This window comes from Arvicanthis niloticus, chromosome 10, assembly GCF_011762505.2.
Source record: "Arvicanthis niloticus isolate mArvNil1 chromosome 10, mArvNil1.pat.X, whole genome shotgun sequence".
Taxonomy (NCBI): Eukaryota; Metazoa; Chordata; class Mammalia; order Rodentia; family Muridae; genus Arvicanthis; species Arvicanthis niloticus.
This window is the reverse complement of record NC_047667.1, coordinates 19569812-19586248: the sequence shown is the minus strand read 5'-3', so window position 1 is coordinate 19586248 and position 16437 is coordinate 19569812. Positions and strand designations below refer to the sequence as shown.

General features: G+C 41.3%; 1 protein-coding gene across 2 annotated transcripts in view; it reads left to right on the top strand.

Moving 5' to 3' along the window:
- Positions 1 to 16437, top strand: part of LOC117716415 (complement decay-accelerating factor, GPI-anchored-like) — a 61318-nt gene that overhangs the window by 33865 nt on the left and 11016 nt on the right. For both annotated transcript variants that reach the window (XM_076941099.1, XM_076941100.1), the window contains exons 4-5: positions 14328 to 14427; positions 15627 to 15730. In XM_076941099.1, coding sequence (XP_076797214.1) covers positions 14328 to 14427; positions 15627 to 15730 — 204 coding nt within the window. The remainder of the gene's footprint in view (positions 1 to 14327; positions 14428 to 15626; positions 15731 to 16437) is intronic.

Genomic DNA, 16437 nt, shown 5'->3' with positions numbered 1-16437 from the left:
ATATAGCTCATGGTTTATAATTGCTTGAAATTGTTCCCTTTTTAGATATTGCTAATTCTCAAATTTTACAAATACAACTTAATTTAAGAAACATGTACTTTTCCTTAACTTTATAAGACATTGAAGAGCTCACACTGGATTGCCTGGACCCCAGGAAAATGCCACAGCAGATTTGTATACCAGGCAGATTATAGGCCTTCTTCTTTCTTCTTGTCAGTTCTTCTTGAGACAGAGAGGGGGAAGAGCATCAGCGGAGGGTAAGACCTTGTTTTAGGAGATATTTAGAGTTGCTATATAAGAAAAGTTTACTTGTCTAAGTTACTATACCACTGTGGCTGGCCTCCCTTCTATGATCCTCTGAGGCCAGAAACAGCAGTTTCTGGCACTTAACACCTCATCCTGAAAACAGCCAAGGATTAAGTAAACAGCCTTTGTTCTATCTCAGCAGGAACTGCTGGGCTCTAATTTATGCCTGCTAGTCTGAGGGTTCAGGAAGAAAAGACACTTAAAGAAGTTGTTGTAGAGTTTATTACTGAGTGTGACAAGTTTCCTATGAAAGCTATCTAAGGGGAGAAGCAGAAAGGTCCTAAGTGGAGAAAAGGAAAACTTCTATTCTATATGCTACTCTAAGTGGGGATAGGTGAAGATTCTATTCTATCTCTTCATTGTATCTGTCTCTCATCTCTTTGTCCTCAGTGCTTATGCATCTTTCAGAATACATGATCACATGTTACAGGATTAATCACAAGTTCACACCAAGGTTCAAATCATAAACTGAAATAGAAGTTTGCAACAGAGAATGTTTGCACACATATCCATTGGAAGTAATTATCTGGCTAAACATCCATCACCTGTGTAGGTCCACAGGTTCACTGAAGGTTTGAAGCTATAACTAAGTTACTAGTGAAGTTTGGTATAGGTAGGCCCAGGCAATATTTTATCTTCTGTCCTAGCACCTATAGTAAATTGTTAGTTCCCTTTTAATGACCTTTGGCTAATTGTTTTACACCCTCTTGGGAATGTGCTCTGAGTAGGGAAAAGTCTGGTTACTATCTAAGAGCAATTAACTGATGACACTTGGGAGACTGGCAGAGTTCTCATTGCAGTTTTGACTATCAGAGAAGGGCCTACTAGTCCAGTTATAAAAGAGCTTTATAATCATTGATATAATTTTAGGAATTCTTATAAGATCATCATGAAGACTTAAGAAGGCATCTATTTGTCTGTATAGCATCACCACAAGATAGTACATCTTGGTGGATCTGCAGAGATCTGCTCCAAAGGGGTGTGCTGTTGCTTAGTGATTGTTACATATGTTTAATAATAATAGCTTGAGACAATAATTTGGTATTTCTACAGTAAGTACAAGTTGATTTGCAAAAACTAGTTCTCAGTGTCCTCAAGACTTCCTTCTTCCTGAGAGCAAGTGTCAGTTAAGTCAATAGCCTGAGTTAAGGAATACTTTATTGCCCTTCTCCCTGAGAGCAAATGTCAGTTAAGTAAACAGCCTGAGTTAAGGAAGACCTTATTACCTTCTTGCCTGGGAGAGAAAATTAGTAACTTGAGCCTAAAAAATGTTTTATTGCCCTCTTGCTTGTGAGAAAGTTTGAAATAAGTGGTTTGGGATAAGGAATGCTTGCAATCTTAACTATTACCTGATAGTCCTGGATCCTGACCCTCCTGCCTGCTTGCCTTTATAACAGCAACCTGAACAGTAAAGTTCAAACACTCAATCAGACATTCAGACCTGTGCTTCTTCTTTGTGTCTCTTGTTCTATCTTTCTTTTGTCCTCTTCCCTAAGGTCTCATCAAATCCCCGTGGGCAGGGGAAGCAGTGAAGGAAGAGACATGCAGAGAGATTCAAGGTAGTTACAGGGTACTGAGAACATGAAGGCTGAATGCTCTTTTGTGCCTACGTGCCTCTGTATGTATATACAATATGAACATTAAATGTGTGTACATCTGTGTGCCTTTGTATACCAAGTACTTGTGTGTGCATATATAAATGTATAGGTACATATGAACATATTTGTACCTATTTATAAAGGTGTGTGAACACATGAACTAATGTAAATGTTAGGGTATTAATGTACATTTACTTATGTGTGTTTCTTTGTAGATGTGTACACATTCATGTGTCCATGTGCATACATGCACGCATATCTGGGCTCTTTCCAGTTCACAGCTCATTTCCATTCTTAGGAGTGCTTTGCTTTCTTTCTGTTTTAAGATTTATTTTTATTTTGTATGTATGTTTGTTTTTGTCTTCAAATATGGCTGTGTACCACCTGTATGTAGTACCATTGGAAGCCAGAAGAGGGCATTGGATTTCTCAGGAGCTGGATTTGCAGTTGTGAGCTGCCATGTGGGTGCTGGGAATTGAACCCAGGTCCTCTGGAAGAGCAGGCAGTGCTGGTAACAGCTGAGCCATTTCTCTGGCTCACTTAAACTGTCTCTATTTCTATGCCATTCCTGTCTTGTCTTCATCATCCTTGCAGCTGACAGAATTTTTGACCTGCTTGTACTGTTGTCTCCATCTCAAGTTCTAATAAAATTGTTCTGTGGTTTCTGAATGTGTCCTTAAATTCTTTAATTATTAGGGCTAAGAACTGCAAAGGGAGCCTCAGTTTTCCAAGGAACATGCATGCCTGCACCATAAGCCCTTTACCCATTGAGCCACTTGATGCTGCTGCCCTTGATGGGATTTAAAATCACTATGGAAACAAATCTCTAGGTTTGCCTGTAAGAGATTTTTTAGATTAGGTCATTGGGGTGACAAGACCCACCCCAAATGTGAACATGTCCTGACTCCATGGTCTGAGGTCTTCTACAACATAGAATATAGCAAGCTGGGCATTGGCCTGATGCTCCTGCCATCGTGCCTTCTCTCTGCCAATGGACTGTAAACGTTTTACATTGTAAACCAAAGTAAATCCTTCCTCCCTAAAGTTAGTTGCCTCTGGTCTGGTGCTTGGCCACAGCAACAAGAATAACAACTAATATTAAAACTCGAACTGAGAAATGGAGCCACTGTTATAATAAATAAAGCTGATCATGTGGTTCATGGGCCTTTTGTTATATATTGTTATATAAGAGCAATATGGAAGAATTTGGAACTAGAAAAGCCCTCAAATTCTGCAAACAGCTTCAGAGCTGGACAGGGGCCACTTGCATGGATAAACTCAGTGGTAGGGGTGGAGGTTGACTGATCCCTGTGGCTCACTGTCTGGATAGAGTAGCTGAACCAGTGAACTCAGAACTAAGAACCGAGGAAGAAGCTCTGATGTCACTGTCTTGCCTCTCCACACACCCATACATGCAAGCACATCAGTGTGCACACTTACATCTATGTACACCTGTGCATAAAGTGTGCACACTGACACATGCACACACACAGACACACAATTGACAATTGAGACTGACCATCACATAGGACTAGCTTTTCTCAGAATTTCAGTTCAAACTCCTTTTAAAGACTTCCAGAATGAAGTCACTAACTGACATTAACATTATCCATTCTAAAAGGTAAGCACTTTTTTTTTCTTCTAAGAAAATAAGCATTGACTTTCTATAGCACTTGCTTTATCAAGGTTGCAAAAGGTTTGGATCTTGGTGCCCTCTGAGAAACACTGGCACATGCCAGTGAGGTACTGCTTGCCTCCCACTCACATGGGACACTATGTAAGAGCCTGCTAGAGTGTTGCCAGGGAAGAAATGGAATCTGAACCAGGGATTTGGAGGGACCTTAAACCAGTTCTTGTTCTGTTGCTCAACTGACTACCTTGCATGTTAATACTTCTTAAAAGAGAGTCAAAGGTGATCAAACAGTCTGAATATAGGGATGGAGAAAAGGAATCTTCAAATAGCTTTGCTGGGACCAGTATACATACCTCTGGTGGATCACCTGTCCTCTTGCTCAGAGGCCAAGGTGTTACGGGGAGCTCACCAGAGATGAGCACTCAGACACAGTACAGAGCCCACTGAAAGTCTTTCTTCCAGCCAGCTGGAATGACATCCAAAAGTTCAGGGACCTAGGTGTGCCCCCAAGTGTTCAGGATACAGGAGTTTTAAAGGCAGAGACCTCACCCAGGCATCTTGCTCAGCAGCTGCAAGGGGAGAAGATGGGATTTCACAGTGAGCAGTTTGAAGCAAGGAATTTTACAGGAAGCTAATGTTATTTGGAGGAGGCTCTCCACAGTCAGGCAGAAGTTTAACAGAAGCTAAGATAAGTTGGCTAGGACATCTTGATGTGCAGTTACTAGAACAGAGTTGGGTAATTTTCCATGGGATTCTCCATCAAGAAGATCAGATTCCAGTTAAACCTGGAAATGGCCTCAGCAAGAATACAAGATGAGAGAACTTGTGTATTGTCTTGTCTTGTCACAGTGGAAGACAACAGACGATAGACACTGAACAGTATACATGCTATGGGATGACCTGGCCCAACAGGTTGTACTTTAGCTACAGGATCTTGAGAGGGTAGATCAGGGATGCTGGGAGGGAGGACTGGGATTATAAAATAAAGATGCATGCCAAACCTGAGCCCTGTGAGAAATAAACAAACCAACAGACAAATCAACCCTCGACTGCTGCAGCACACTGAGTCTTTAATTACTGAATTCCTGGTAAATAATACTCTTAATTGAAAACAGCTTAGCTGTTTCAGGCTGAAGAATGAATAATGGTGCTAGTTTTTTAAAGAAAAAGTCCAACTGCAGCTCAGAACAGACCACTCCGGACCTGCGGTTCCAAGAGGGAGGAGGTTTATTCAAGGGATAGGGCAAAGGTGGGGAGAGGAAGGTGGAAGAGATAAGAGAGAAGAGAGAAGAGGAGTAGAGGCTGGCCATGACCACGTGGAGAGAGAGGAAGGTGGGGGAGGGGACAGAGAGGCAAGAGGGTAAGAGAGAGAGTAAGAGAGTAAGAGGAAGAGGAAGAGAGCAAGGAGGGGGCAAGCAGCCCCTTTTATAGTGGATCAGGCCTACCTGGCGGTTGCCAGGTAACTGTGGGGAGGAGCATACCGTGCTGTTGCCAGGTAACTGGGGAGGTGGAGTTTAGACAGAATACTAACAAATGGATTGTCAGTTTATTGACCCAATGGCATAGTACACATCTGTTCAGTAAAATAAAAGTATGAAATTTGCAGGAAAATGGTTCACATGAGAAACAATCACCCTGAGAGGGGAAAGCAAACCAAGAAAGACAAACACTGCATTTCTCTTTCATGCCAGTGTTAGTTTACTAATATGTGCTTCATGCAGGATACCCTCAGGGTTAGGTGGCTAACAAGAACCAAAAAGAAGAGGTTTTCCAAAGGAAGGAAACAGAGTGTATAAAGGGATAAATGGGAAATTATAATAGGAGGATTATGTGGTGTGTGAGTGTGTGTGTGTGAGTTTGTGTGAGTATGTGAGTGTGTACATTTGTGTGTAAGTGTGTGTGTGAGTGTGTGTATGTGAGTGTGTGTGTATGTGCTTGAGTGTGTGTGTGTATGTGGTGATTGTGTATGTGGTGAATGTGTGTGTGTGTGTAAGTGTGTGTGTGTGTCTGTGTGTGTGTGTGTGTGTGTGTGAGTGTGTATTTAAAGTCATGGAGGTAATATGAGGAAGGACAACTGACAATAAAGGCATTTTGAAAACCTATAGAGAAACCCAGTCTTGTAGAAGTTTCCTAAAATATATACATATACAAATGGAATTTATTTGGAGTTACCATATAATGGGGGAAGACAATGTCCCCTGGATATCTTATGCTACCAAATAAAAACCCTATTCCCAGGCATGGGTCACATCTTTTGAATTGTTGTACAAAGGATTCTATAGAGTTTCTCAAATACTACAGGCCATGGCTGATGCTATTGGGTTGTAGGACCCTACTCCCAACACCACAGTCATGGAGACCTTGAGCTGGCATTAACTAGAAGCCTCACCTCTACTGACTAGTATTCATAGTGTTGAAAGCTACTGTACTCCCTACTGCAGAAAAGACACAGTCATCAACCTCATCCAACCATAACCCCCTTTGACTTACAATAACAACCTGCCTACAAGATAGACCACAGGGCTAAAGTGGCTCCATGTTATGGGCATATGAGGTTAGGAACCAGAGACTAGACAGGTCATGGACCATAGGGGAATAGAATACTACTATAATTATTCTGCTGAATCAATGGTTCTCAACCATCCTATCTCTACAACCCTGTAAATACAGTTCTTTATGTTGTGGTGACCCCCAACCCTTTGTAACTGCAACTCTGCTCCTATTATGAATTGCAATGTAAACATACAGTATGAAGGAGAGCTGATATGCAATCCCTGTGAAATGGTCATTTGATACCCAAAAGGGTGGGACCCACAGATTGACAACCTCTGCACTCAATTAACATAGCAATAAAATGACTCCTAACAACACACTGCTATATCCACAGATCTGTAAACTGCTGCACCCTCCATCAGACAAGCTTTTTGAATCAGACAGTAATTTATACAGAGACTCACACCTGGACCACCTGCAGACAGTGCTTAGACTTAAATGGGATGTTTATGCCACATCTTGCAGGCTCAGGCACCCATGTGGAAGGGGAGGCAGTATGACTGTAAGAACCAGAGATGGGCAACTCCAAGGAAATAATATTCTCTAGGAACCACAGGATGCACATGAGTCCACTTAGTCTGTGATACCTCACACAAGACCTGCACAAGTACAGGATAAATCCCAGCAGGAAGAAGCTGAGTGGGTGCAAAGGTCCACCATGAATCCGGAAGTTATTTGTAATCAATTTTCTTGAATTCTCAGGAATTATTGGGCAACACAATGGACTCTGTTTTTGTTTGTGTGCCCATGCACGCATGCACGAATACAAGTGTGCACACACATAGTTTTTGTCTTGATCTCAATCATTCTTCACTTTTTTTTAAGAAAAGAGAAAAATGATGAAATGAGGATAGGGTGGGGGAATCTGGGAGTAGTTAGGGAAAGAATATGACCAACATATATTGTATGAAAACTTAAAATGTAATTAAAACTCCTTTATAAGAAACAGGGTGAGCTATGTGCTAGAGGCTACCTGCAATTGGCATCCAGTAGCAGAGGAAGAATTACCTTTCACCACAGGAATCTCATTGGGTATATTAACTACACTAAAGAGTAGGCTCTATGATTAGAAGTAGATTTCCAACATAAAATGAATTCAATGGTATTTTTCTTTTTTTTTGGTTGTCTCAAAATGCTTTTATTTGGGCTTCTTTCTTTCTTTGTTTCTCCCTTTTTAAAAATCTTTTTACTCTTATGCTTGTCTGTTATGGTCTCGGACATTGTGGGGTTTTTTTGTGGGGTGGGGCTGTGTGTGTTTCTTGTGCTTTTCCATTTTTTAAAAAATTCTTTTTGTTGATGTTTTTGTTTGCCTGTTTGTTTTCTAGAGAGAAAAAGGGTGTGGAGTTTGGTGGGTGGGAGGATCTGCAAGGAGCTGCAGAGGTGAAAACTGGATCAGAAGATGTATCCCATTTTTTTCTTGTTAAACAAAAAATGGGGGTGATCAACTGTTTTCATTAACTTTTAGAAAACATGTCTCATTTAATCTGCAGGCAGAACTGTCTAGATTTGCAGCTGTGGGGCAAACAAAACCAAACCTCCTCAGACCAAAAGGTTTTGTTTTGGTTTTGTTGGCTGTTTCAAGGTACCCTAGGGACTACTGTAGGCTGCTAGGAATGCATACAGACTGTTCCTTGGAGAGGAAACTGACAGACCTTGTAGCAGGAGGAAGAACCTCTTCCTGTCTTGACCTTGTCAGTTGGGAGACTTCCTGGAACAGGAGGAGAGGTGGAACAGCCTGAGACCTTCAGACTCTAAGCTGGTCATGTGGTTTGAAATCCTTAACTTCCCTGAACCCCAGTGGCCTCACTTTCAAGAAGAATGATAATATGTGGCTGTAGGGTTTGGGAGCCTTCTTCTGTGGAAACTGTAACATCCTCTTTCCTTTTTCCACCTTCTCTCCTGTACAGTTGATTCTAAGGCATGGCTTCAAGACTTCTGTTTGCTCTCTCCTTGCTTCTTGCCAGCCTGTCCACACCTCCCTCTTAAGCCAGGTCCCTATCCAGGCTCCAGCACAATCTCCCACATTTCAATCTCAATGCTGTGGATTTCTGCTTAGATCTGCTGCTGCTACTGCATTTTATACTTGGTCAGCAGAAAGCCAAGTGCTTATTTTTTCCCTAAATTGCCTCCTAGTTTTGGATAATGGTTCCTTCAAACCAAAGTTGAACATGCTCAAAGTTCAGAGTCACCTTTAAGATTGTTTTGCTTTTGTTCAGTTATCAAATGTGGTGGACTCCTCCTTCAGAATGTCTTTGAATGGAAACCTGAGGGTTTATAAAAATTGTGTTAGGTTTTCTTCTTCTTTTTTTTTTTTTAAAGAGTAACTGGTTAATTTCCTTAATATAGATTTAGTATTAAAAAAACTAAAATGAAGGCACTTCCATTTCCTAGTATTACCCTCATAACTGCAATGCCTTAGGAGTTACTTCCTTTCCAGAATCTGTACACAACTTTCAAACTAGGCCTTGCTTCCCAATTAGAAATGAAACAGCAGGGAACACTCATGTGTAGTACAAACAACTTAAGCTTATGCACAACTAGCTTACAGATAAATGAGACTCAGACTAAGGTTATTTTATTTGGCTTTGATGATTTGGCTTTGATTTGGTTTGGGAGGTGAGGGCAACCCCTAACCTACTCTTCTAACTGTAGGCCCAGCTAGCTCCCCAGTGGTGTACCCCAGATACTTGCTTTTATCCTGACTATGTGCTCATGGTTCCTCTCCCCTCATACTCCTCCCCTGCCTTCCTTCTTCTCCCTCTGTCTCACCTCCAACCAGGCCACTCCAAATGCTGCTACCCCTAATCCCTCCAGTAGTTGGCTGTAGCCAATTTCCTTTAACCAAGAGATTTAAATCAAGAAACAAGGCTTGCACAACCAAGTTTGTAAACATGAGACATTTCAATATAGAATTTAGCATTAGAATACATAGCTTCAAACCCAATGTCAACACTCCTGAGTGTTGTAGCCCCCACTGTCCCACACTTTGGGGCTACCATGTTGTTGTTCACACTGCCCCACGGTTTGGGGCTAAGTGCTCTGGTCAGAGAGAGAGAGTGGGGATGGAGGGGCAAGAGACACAAAGAATGGAGAAAAGACAGGGTGTGTGGTCAAGTCTCATTTACTGTCTCCCATAGACTACATTCACTTCCTATTGACCTCTCATAGTGACTTCTCCTCCTGACTTCTTACTATTCACCTCCTCTAGTACAAGGAAATCCTGGGTATTTATAAGCACAAGCAGGAGAACAAGGTGAAGACACTTTACCACGTGCACCATGCAGCTGGGGTCACTAAACAGTAAAACAAGCTATGTGGGATAAACAAGATATTTATCAGAGTGTGCTCAGCTGTTGTAGACTGTTGAAAAACAAGTCTCTATCAGGGTATATGGCTCCAGATGGCTGCAAAGTTGATAGCTGTTTTCTAGCCGATTTCTGCTTAAAGTCGGCTCCCAACACCTGAGCAGCATGCCCCACACAGAGCTTGCTCCTCAAATATCTTTTTAGTATGCCTCTCCATCCTAGAAAGTGCCTGGCTCTTTTGAGCCTGTGCACACACCTTCTTCCTTCTTTCCACATTCTTTGTCCCAGGACACAGACACTCATTAGTCTTGTTTGGTAGAATCAGTGGGTCTCTAGTGTTCTCTATCCACTTTTGTTTCTGAACTCCAGACCACGGAGTTTGCTGTTGATACTCATAGCTTTGATAATATAGATTATGGATCCTCAAAAGAAAGTTTTCCTAAATTCTAAACATTACTCAAATGTTTAAATACAGAGTTAGTCTTTTCTACTTGGACAAGAGCTGTGCTCTCTCAGTCCCTCAAAATCATATACTTATTTTAAGTCTTTATGTTTCCTAACCTAATTACATAAATGTGTCATTTGGGAATTGGAGATCAATATAGGGACCAAAAACTATTATGAGACAGTTTCAAATCAATGTGTAATGAGATACTGAAGGACACATTGCTGGCTTTCAGAGTGCAGAATAAAAACAATGAATTAGTGTTCACAGCAGAAGGTCATAAGTTTCCAAACCTCTCTTTAATAATTCACTGTGCTCTAGGTAGAAATCTCTGATGATTTTTCTTACAAAGAACAGGCTGGGGAGGTAGCTTACTTGGTAAAATGCTTGCTGCTCAAGCATGAGGACCTGAGGTCAACTCCAGGACTCATGTAGAAATACCATGTGTGCCAGTGTGTACCTGGAATCCATGCACCAGAGAGGCAGACACAGGTGCCTCCATGGCCAACCAACCTGCCCCAGTCACTGAGCCCCAGGTACTTCTAGTGAGAGACCTTGTTTCAAAGGAGGTGGGCAAGTGTTCTTGAGGATGACATGTGAGACTATCCTCTGTGCTACATAGACACACACACACAGACACACAGACACACACACACACACACACACACACACACACACACAAATTCAGATGCACACACACAAAAGTCTAAGTTTTAGAATCAAGCTAGATTTGCATTCTAATCTGGTCACTTCTTAATTTTGGTAAAAATAACTATCTTGTCTTCTCATCCGTGAAATATTGATAGCTTTCCCACTTCCTGAAAGAGTTGTGCTGGTAAAATGGTCCATGCATAAAGCAATTGGAATACAGCAAATCCGAGCCAGCATGTAAAGTGCAATACTTTAAGTTATCAGTTTGAAGGTTTTTCTTTCCTTAGTAAAGCTCATATTTTAATTCATGCCTTTTTTTAAAAAAAAAAATTAAGTGCATCTTTTAATATTTTTAATTCTTTCTGTCCAGAGTATTGTTATTATTTGGGTGGTGGCAAACATTACTTCAGTGCCCACCCATTATTTCTTAAACTCATTTCTTTGGAAAAAACTTATTACTGAAAATAAAGTCCTTTAGAAAGTGAAAGCTTAGATAGTTGGTGTTCCTCACTGAGTGATGAGATAGTTTTGATGCTTTGCTGGGCTCACTGTTCTCTCTAGCTATAAATCTATGACATTCACTTAGCACACATAGAGAGAACTCTTTCAATGGTTTATGTGAGCTCCCTATCTCCTTATCTGACTCAGCTACCTATGGCATGGCAGAAGGAAGTAGTGGATGAGGTCACAGAGAGCTCTTAGGGAATAAATGAAACCCAGGTGACACCACTTCTGTCACTGCTGGGCCCTGACAGGCTTGTGTCAAATAAGGAAGTAAGAGTCAAGTTTTTAACAACTATGAGAAGAAACACTCTACCTTTGTGAGACTTGTAAACTCCAGGATGATTTTGAGCAATGGCCCCATCTAGGCCAAGCTAATTTGGAACTTCCAAACCCCAGGCTAGCCTTGAACCCCAAACCTCTTCCTCCACCTCCCAAGTCTCCAGGCATGGGTCCCTAGGGTATGATGTAAACTCCAGAATGCTTACCTACTGTTAGATTTCAATGAACACCTATGAAGAAACCCTTTCCTGGAATCTCTGCAACAGGAAAACATGGCGCTTGGCTAACTAAGCAAGCATGAGTCAGAGGAAAACACTGTTGTTAAAGACCAGTTTGCTCTTCAAAGGCTCACACTAACCAATAAGGAACCACAAGAAAACTTCAGGAAAGATTATCAGTACAAGGTGTGACAAACACTCACACTGCTGGCCTACCTTTGAAGGCTGAATGTCTGGAGAGGGGTTTTACTGGTCAGGTAAAGCATCTGTGGGAATAGGGAATTCAGGGCAGGACTCTGCTAACCAGACCAGACACACAAAGGGGCTTTTTACCTGAAGACCTGCAGCTTACCTTTGCTTCTCCTGTCCCCGCCCCTTGGGGCGGGGTTTGTAGGAGACACACTGTGGTACAGGGGTCTTTACTCTGGATGTCACATGGATCTGGGGCTTCATAAACTGGGTTGCACAGTGACAAACCAAAACCAAATAATCCTAATTCCTAGTACTGTCCTCAAGAGATGTTCAGCTTGTTCTGAGCACAGGTTCACCTTGTGTGTTTGTGTGTGTGTGTGTGTGTGTGTGTGTTCTTTTTAATGCTCTGGTATGATTCCAATGTGTGGATTGCTTTGCTTGTCACTGGCTATTTTTCACACTATGAAACAAATGGTTCTCTTTAGCTCTACTGAAGGAGCCCTGAGAAATGGCCAGTGCTGGCTCCAGGACTCCCTCAGGGTTTTGGCAGTAGCCTAGCAGGTTGGTTCTTGCTGCAGTCTCAGTACTTCCCCCTTCCCCCTTCCCCCTCAGCCCTGCAGGTATAGAAATTCCTTTTCTCACCACTGACCTCTCCCAAAAGACACTGCCAGGTACTATAGGCCACAAATTCTTGCCCTAATAGCACCCATAGCCTGGCAATGAAGATATCAGTTTGAGAACAGATAAACTAAAACAATGCAGCAGCCTCTATGCCACTGATGCTGGCACCCAGTCTGATAGATGGGTAAACCTCTCCAATGCAGGTGGCTTATGGCCTTGGGAAGAGCAAAAACCATACATCCTTAGAAGAGAAACCATGCAAATTAAGAGTTCCCAGGCTGGCCTAGAGGTGGTGGCCGCAGCACATGCCTTTAATTTCAGCACTTGGGAGGCAGAGGCAGGCAGGTTTCTGAGTTCCAGGCCAGCCTGGTCTACAGAGTGAGTTCCAGGATAGCCATGACTACACAGACAAACCCTGTCTGGAAAAAACAAAAACAAAAAACAAAAAACAAAACAAAATAAACAAAAGAGTTCCCAGGCAGCTGCGATCGGTTTGCAAAAACATTAAAGCTTTCTCTCATCTGCTGCTTCTCTCTCCCTGTAGCCTGCTTCATATATATTCTCTGAATCCCCTAGACACAGGCCTGAAACTTTGTTTTGTGCACTTGCAGTGCAAACCTCGGTTTGAAATAAAGGCTCTTACATAGCTTTATAGCAGATATGGCAATTCATTGAGATGTCTTGGAGATCCCGAGACCTGGGCATAACACTACTACTTATTCCTGAATTTTATTTTATAGCAGGACTAAAACAATCAGTATTTATTGACAGAGTTTATGTTTACTAAATTTAAGGTTACCTAAAATGATGACATACTCCAAGTACCTTGCTTTTCCGAAGCAAACAAACATGAATGTAAAATTAAAGAAATGTAAAGGTTAGAAAGATCAGTGACACAGAGGATGAATTTGTGTATATATGAATGATAATTAGTTTTTCCTGCTATTCTAAGATACAATTAACAAGTAAAAATCATATAAATCAGAGTACACATTATTTTGTAATGAATTTCTATTTGTTACCTGTGTCTGTGTGATTTTCATGCATGTATGCACGACTGTGCATACATGAGTAGATGTACATTGTGTTGGGAGTATTATAGGATAACCCTAGGTGCCAGACCATAGGTGCCTTTGGAGCTTCATCTCATAGAGCAAACTACTGTCCTCTTCCTGCCTCCTTCTGGCTTCCAAGGATCTGTCTCCCATATTGCTATCACTGGGAAAGAATAGATGTATACCACTGTATCCACCTGTTTAGCTGGAGTCTGGAGACCCAAACTCTGGTTTTCACACCTTCAATAAGCAAGCATTTTATTAACTAAGACATTTCCCCAGGTCCTTACTATGACATGTGTGTTTGTTCTTCTGTGTGTTCATGCACTTGTAGAGAGTGAATATGAAGGCCAAGGGACAACCTTGGGTATCATTGTTCAGGCCCTGTTTACCTTAAATTTGGACAGTATCTATCATTGACCTAGGGCTTCCCAAGGAGGTTCCATTGGCTGGTCAGTGAGCCCCAGGGCTCTGCCCACCCAGTTCTGGGATGAGAATTGCTTGTTACCATGCTTAACTTTTTTCTGTGTGTCCTGGGGATCAAAGTCAGGTCCTTGCCTTACATGGAAAGTGCTTTACCAGCCCAGCTTTCTCTCTATCTCCCTCTCCCATTTAAATTTTATCTAAGTTAAAATAAAAGTGATGTGTTTCATCATCATAATTTCATATATCCATGTCACTTGGGTCTCTTTCATTCTCTTCTCCACTGTCTTACCTCCACTTTCCTGCTGGACCTGGTCCCAGGTCCTCTTTCCTTCTGCTGCCATGTTATACTTATACCATTACATTTTCTCTTTTCCTCTCCCCTTAAGACCTCATTCTTCTCCATTCACTTTCAGTACAATGTATGTATAGCTGTATATTTATATATGATTTATATAATTACTGTCATAGACCATGTTAACAATCAGTACAGTTAAAAAGTTTTTTTTATTTTATTTTGCCTGTATCCCTTTTTTTCTTTTAGGAAAAAAATGTCGTAATCCTGGAGAACTGCAAAATGGTCGCATCACAGTATCAACTGACATTACATTTGGTTCAGAAATAAACTTCTCATGTGACGAAGGGTAAGTTTCACCACTCCAAGACTCTACTATATTCAAATAACGACAAAAGAAATCAGGAGTTCAGTGCACACTGATAGATTTCTGGCTTGCTGTCACAGGTTGGTAGCTTCTCAAACAATCCCTCAAGGTGAGAGTTGGGGTGAGTCTGAGCAATGCACATTGGTACACATGTATGTAAATGTCAAAATGAAAGCTATTTTCTATATTCTACTGAAAAATAAAACCTAAAAACCATAAACACCTCTCCCCAAAGAACTTTTGTCATGAGCCCATTGTGGTTATGTGTTACAAGCAAACTTAGTGTTATTAGTAAACTTGGTAATGTAGACCAGAGAAAGATTTTTATATTTCTAATTTCTCTAGATTATTAGAGTCTAATACACATATGTGCAGTTCTAAATGTGATTAGTGAAAAAACTACTGAAATATGTTGATGATACAAAAATAACAATCCTTAAAGTGTTAGAAATTAAACTCATTTTCAACTGATTTAAATATTCATTTGTACCTCAGTTTTACTATAGGCAAATAAACTGTCACATCATGGGCTAAGACAAAAGTCTAGTGTGGAAATGGCCTCCTAAGAGAAGGTTCTTAGGGCTTCTTTAGTTCTTCCTGTAGAACAAGGAAGTTCTTTCAGTGTCATCAGTGACTCACACAGTTTGTTCATTTTCTTTCTGTGTTCAGTCACCACCCCTTGCCCCTTGTGACAGAGAAATGGGCAGTGCTATGTGGATCTAGTGGATTGACAAGAACCCAGGGTTTGGGAAGGTGTAGGTAGAGAGCCAGCAGGGGAGGGGTTGGAAAAGAGGGTAAAGAGGTTAGGTTTGATCAAAATACCTTGTAGATGTACGGAAAGTTCTTGAAACATTTTCCTAAAAAATCAAGGGAAACAAGATGCCTTTCTTTTAGAACCTAGAGGGGAAGATTTCCTTACACATGATTTGAGGAGGTTTTTGTCTTGTATGTATTTTCAATGCTGCAAGCGAAAGAAGCATTTTTCATGTCTGGAAGTCTTGCCATTTGTTATCATCTCTGTGAACTAATTTTTTTTTTAATTTCCATCCATATGCTGATCAAAACTGTCATTTTGTCTCCATCATCTGGTGGAGCAAATCTTTTAAAATGAAGTTCTGGAGAACTGAAAAGATAACTCTTCTGTTTGTGAATATAATAGCCTTTCTTCCCCTCTCAACTAGGTACAGGCTAGTTGGTGTAAGCTCCACTTTCTGTGTTCTTTCGAGAGGAAGAAATCCAGACAATCCTACTGTTGACTGGGAGGATGCATTTCCAGAATGCATAGGTATGTTTTTTTTTTTTAAAGTATTTGTAGGAAGCTGCTGTTAGCTGCGCAGTTGCTAGGCAGATAGGCGTGCCTTAGCCACTGCCAATCCCGAGGCATATTGGGTGGTGAGCGAACAGCCAATCAAAAGTGAATACATCACTCTAGATTGTACTTAAGCGGGACCCCTTCCTCAGCTCGACCCTTCCGCGTCTCTCCACGTTTCTCCACGTGGGTGATAAAGATTAAAAAGCCTCGTTTACAGTAACTACCTGATCTCTGCGTCTCGTGATTTCTCCGCGGACGCAAAGCTCTAGGGGGGGGCGCGTTAGAAGTATTCAAGTTCTGCATCCACAGGACAACAAAATCAATTACTTCTCATTTTAGAACTATCCACAACCATATCTGGGGTGCCCTGCTTTTCACTGTGTCTCTACTAAAGACAAACTTCTGATTTTATCAGCTTGTGGGAGGACTCTTAAAACTGGCTCTAAGCAGTACTATCCTTAACTAAAGCATAATTTAATTAAGAATTAAGAACCACTTGTGTTATGCTTGGTCATTTGCTGTCTAGCCACTTCATCTAATAGTCAGAGAAGCAGATTTCCCAATTTTATGTAAGGAAATATTCCTCAGGTTCTGAGTAATCGGTTCCATGTGCTAAACCTAACTGTCATGGCAAGGCATTTAATACAGGTCTCTTACTGCAAATTGGTTCTTTCTCTAAG